The sequence below is a fragment of the Engraulis encrasicolus genome, chromosome 18 (assembly GCF_034702125.1).
Source record: "Engraulis encrasicolus isolate BLACKSEA-1 chromosome 18, IST_EnEncr_1.0, whole genome shotgun sequence".
In the NCBI taxonomy this organism is placed as follows: Eukaryota; Metazoa; Chordata; class Actinopteri; order Clupeiformes; family Engraulidae; genus Engraulis; species Engraulis encrasicolus.
This window is the reverse complement of record NC_085874.1, coordinates 37,556,382-37,561,381: the sequence shown is the minus strand read 5'-3', so window position 1 is coordinate 37,561,381 and position 5,000 is coordinate 37,556,382. Positions and strand designations below refer to the sequence as shown.

Genomic DNA, 5,000 nt, shown 5'->3' with positions numbered 1-5,000 from the left:
AAGTTGTTGTTTTTAACACAAATCGGCGTTGAGAGAATTATTTGAGTTAATTATTAAATATTACAAGTAAATTGTCGTTGCTTCTTATTTTGGATATTACTTCATCTTTCCCAATTATACAATTTAATCATCAGATAGCCTACTATACAGACCGTCTAGCCTACCTGGAACAGATAGATACGATGTGCAGACAAGGTTATACTTTGAACGTCGTGGTTTAAAAATCATAATTGGGTCCCTTATGCAAGCAACCATATTTCTCTCCAATCGCATGAATTAACTGATATTTACATGGTGTAAATGTGCTTTTAAATTATATTCAGCGTTACAGAAAATTACGTTTGCGCAAATCTAGTATTTGTGTCCAGCTTCTCAGAAAAATGTTTAAGGTGTGTAGGTCCTCTTTTAACTTCATAGGAAGGAGAGCACAGGACCTGCCGACACTGCTGATGGAACTTTCCTGATTGAACAGAGGGTACACACATGAAACGTACTGTATTAAGCAATGGTCGACGGGGAAGTAAGATGCGCAATCTTATAGCTTGCAGTGCTTGGGTACGTGAAGTTCCAAATAGCGTCACTAATGTGTTTGTTTGGTCGGAGCGCATAGGAAAACATTTCATAACAAGTGATGCGCACAAAGTAAACCACTTAGAAAAGACAAAAACTAATAACAGTTCAGCAACGATGCGCCTTGGTGTCACGCCACACCTGCGTATCAGCATCTTCGTATGCGCACAAAAACGCCTTATGGAACTTCCCTGGGAATCACAAAACTAGTTTGCCACAAAGCCAAAATCTACACATGATGATGATAGACGTTATTGCAGGAGATTCCATTAAACTGACTAGACATGTTGCAAATTGCACTGCAAGGAAGACACCTGTCCCCTAGGCACTCTCGCCCCGACTGAACAAAAACAAACACATCCCGTAATCAATCCATCTAACGCCTTCCAACATCTTCCCCACTTGCATGACATTAAGAAATGCGATTTCTTACCACTTGATCGCCGGACAATATTCTCCAAAAAAGTATTCTGGGGTGCCACCAGCCCTCTCTTTCCCCCGTGCATTCTGCGTCCGGGAGGCGTCGGTCAGGGTCGCACGCTTCGTGGAGGATCGTCGCACAAGTGAAAAAGTCAGGATGGGTATCTTTCGGCGGGACGGAGAAGCTCATGGTAACGCTGCGCCTTGCCTGGCTCGTGCGGGGGACTCTGGTACCACTGAGCACTCCCGGAGCTTGCGAGCTATGGGCTCCCCCGTGCGAATGCGCCTGCGCACTTGCACTTGCGCGCTAGAGCATGGCAAAAAACCTGACTGGCGTAAGAATCTTCGGCGCGCTCGATTTGCTGTGGAGTGGAGTGTTGCTGCTGCATGCGCGTGAGCGCAACAGATGGAATTTGTGCTCTGCTATTGGGTGGCAGGTAGCAGCGTCAACCTGTGGCGCGGATACAGATATCAGGCAACTCTCTCGGCTGTCGCGAGAATGTCAATACATCAAGCTCAAAGAAAGAATTTGGGCTATTTATGATCATTAATAGTCTAAGCTCTACTGTACATTGGCAACATAATCATGTTGTAAATGTACATAGTAGGCCTACCTCAATTATTCAAACCAAGGAAGTGTTCAAACCAAAATGCATGGGAACAGTTTGTAGTAGACGTTTATGGGACAAATTATTACGAACTATGCAAGTCTATTGTAATGACCATTTAAAGTTAATGGCACATAGAGGGCTATTTTGCCACACTTGGTTTGAGGGCAACATCATGAAATACTTGCGCGCTTCAATTGAATCGCGCATGTGTTCTTTTTAGTGCCATTAGAGGAATACCAAATTATTGTTTATAACTGCTGTTCTCGAAGCACATACTTTAATTAAACACTAAATTCATCACCAAAGTGCTAAATTATCTATATTGGTAGGAGAGAGAGAGAGAGAGAGAGAGAGAGAGAGAGAGAGACGCTCCCCAACACGTGTCTACGTCGGTGTGTCATTTCAGCAGCTGCGAAAGCATTCAACTGGCCAAGACTGACACAACTATTTACTCACAACTATTTACTCCATTGAGCTTTACTACAAAGGTCTCATCGGTTTATTAGAACTTATATGTTCCGCGATTCCACTTTTTAATGGACCTCTAGTGTCGTCATTCAAATTCTATTGGTTTGGGAGGCATGGAGTTGGGGAGCATGGATTAACGCCCCCTCCTCTCCCTCGAATCCCACCCTCCCCCTCGGTCCTGCTAAAGTTCCCTTGTTGAGCGTCAGTACAGACTTCCTATTGTTCCCAGCCCACCCCTACCTAATATGGAATTCGCAAGGAAACCCATGATTTCCTGACACAGGCATAGCAAACCCGCGAGGAGCACCCGAGAGCGCGAATCCGAAGGGTCTAGCGCGGAGAAAGAGGGAGGCAGGACCACGAAAGCCGGTCAAAATGTTAGTGTGCTCAGGGCTGGGATCCATATCGTGACCGGATGGTGTCTGCGCGTCTGACCACACTCGTGTCGTGAATTCGCCGTCGCCTACTCCGTGAGGTCTCCACAGTGCTATACGAAGGTGTGGGCCAACCATTTGGATCCTCTCATTCTACTGAAATAAGGGTGTGGCATAAACATTAGCGATCTGTTATCACAGTGTCCGTGTTACTCTAACAATACAGAATCTTTAGAGGCAAGCGCAAAGTTGTTTATGACACGTCCGCGCAGGGGATTCTGCGCAGCGTGTCCAGTGAATAGACAAGTTGCGGCGATGGCAGACCAGTGGAGGGTCCAGGGTCTGCCTGCCATGCATGCCCGCCGGATTAAGCAACAGAATGCGCTGGCTGAAGATGGGAGTAGCAATGCCGCTGTGGGACACACGGTGAAAAAGATGTTAAAATGTGTGGTGGTCGGCGATGGAGCTGTGGGGAAAACCTGTTTGCTGATGAGCTACGCGAACGACGCTTTCCCTGAGGAATATGTACCGACCGTATTCGATCATTACGCAGGTAAGGGGCAATGGCTTTGATTGTCATCCGCTTTCCAAGAACAAGCGTGGGTACTTTGAGGGTATTCATTTTCAAATGCAGCGAGCCCGTCTGCCACCAGCACGAAATCGAGAGTCTGCAGCAGTGCTAGACCCCCAGAATAGACGACTGAAAGAGGAGATGCACAACTGCCAGACCGAGGACTATGGCCTGGTGGAAAGCAGACAGACGTGAAATGTCCTTGTCTTGCAGTGTCTCTGTTTGTGTGTATGTGTATGGTGCTGTGCGCAGCCTGGTAATAACGCGCTGAAGGAAAACGCTATAGAATTCAGCGATCCTCCTCTGGTCATGCCACAGGTTTCTGTCAAGCTCTCAGACAACCTGTTGATATGGATGACCGATGGCAGGAATTGGCACGTTGTGCGTCTCTGCGCGTGTTGATATGAATTATAAATGATACAAAATTACAAATGCAAAAATTACAAATTGATCTTACGCGTGCCGTATAATTATATGCCCGGCATGAAAGTAAACATCTGAAGGTGTGTGCCATCTACAGAGTACTGTGATTCCCCCCGTGGTCAATATTGCTTTGTTGTGTGTTGTCACAAATGCCTTACATTATATTACACTACTATTACAAAGCGACTTACATTTATTAGCAGGGTGTAGATTACAGTCTCTGGACTAATGCGTGGTTCAGTGCCTTGCTCAAGGGCACTTCAGTCATGGAGGTGTACAGAGAGGTAAAGATAAGATTCAAACCTGCAACCCACTAACCAACTCCTTGCCCCATAATACTGTATGCCTCCAAATGCAAGTGAATACATTTGTGATTTAAAATACAGTATACATGTAGTATACATATTGAATTAACTAACAGATTTTTGTTGCTCTTCATCCGTATTTTGTGGCATGTAGGCTGTCTTAGATTCTGAACTACAGGTCATGTTGTGTGTAATCACTCAGATGCACTAACATACAGACTGATATAGGCCTACCATGTGTATAAACATTAGTGACATACTCACAAACTGTTATATGTGCATAATTCACAGAGATATCTCATACACACTCGAATACACCCAGCCACCCCCCTCACACACACAAATGTCCAGTCACAGATACTCTCCACTACTCCCACACACAACACACACACACACACACACACACACACACACACACACACACACACACACACACACACACACACACACACACACACACACACACACACACACACACACACACACAGAGAGAGAGAGAGAGAGAGAGAGAGAGAGAGAGAGAGAGAGAGAGAGAGTGCAAAGAAGAGCACAAAAGCTTTGGTTTTGTGAAGTGGAAAGCCCCGGGCAGGCCGGCATCACATGAATGGTTTGAATCTGTGTTGTGTAGGGGTCAGTTTGTAATTACATGGTTCTAAACCCCCCTATCTCATCTGAAGCACTGAATGAGTCAGAATGAGAGAGAGCTTCAATCTCTGCCAAGGCCAGAAACATTAGATGAAGCGCCGTGAAGCGGCTCACTTCACCACCGGACAGATGACACTCCATGGCAGCAGTCGTGACAAAGACGCATCTAGTGGAAGACTGTCTATGGTGATGGTTCTCAACGGGGGCTGTAGAGCTGTAGGGGGGGGGGTGTTAGGTAGAGCTGAGAGGAGACACCTGGGGATGCTCAGTTGCAAGTAGGCGGCAATGGTCTATGGTAATTGTATTTGGGTTTTTTTAACACTAAGGGCGGCGTTGGCTGGCTTATGATGAGGTCAAGGGGGCTCGGGAGGCTCATGATGAGGTCAAGGGTGCGTTTGCTAAAAAAAGATTGAGAACCACTTGGTCTAGGGAGTCTAGCTGGAGTTACCCTACCAACAGGTGTCTGTGTTTTTATGACAGTAAGTGGCACGTCAGTTGCCTGAGGGAATTTCATTATGCTTGCTGATACAACAAGGGTCCGGTTACCATGATGTCACTGAGGTTTATTGGCTCAGTAAGTTATGTGGTTTTGTTGTTGCTGTTTTGCTCACTT

General features: G+C 46.0%; 2 protein-coding genes across 2 annotated transcripts in view; one reads left to right on the top strand and one right to left on the bottom strand.

Moving 5' to 3' along the window:
- The window catches only part of kcnh5a (potassium voltage-gated channel, subfamily H (eag-related), member 5a), a 239,568-nt gene extending 238,241 nt beyond the window's left edge, over positions 1–1,327 (bottom strand). The window contains exon 1 of the mRNA XM_063222171.1: positions 1,004–1,327. Within this exon, the coding sequence (XP_063078241.1) occupies positions 1,004–1,076 (73 nt within the window). The 5' untranslated portion in view covers positions 1,077–1,327. The remainder of the gene's footprint in view (positions 1–1,003) is intronic.
- A 1,005-nt stretch (positions 1,328–2,332) lies between these two features.
- The window catches only part of rhoj (ras homolog family member J), a 48,783-nt gene continuing 46,115 nt past the window's right edge, over positions 2,333–5,000 (top strand). The window contains exon 1 of the mRNA XM_063223580.1: positions 2,333–2,996. Within this exon, the coding sequence (XP_063079650.1) occupies positions 2,699–2,996 (298 nt within the window). The 5' untranslated portion in view covers positions 2,333–2,698. The remainder of the gene's footprint in view (positions 2,997–5,000) is intronic.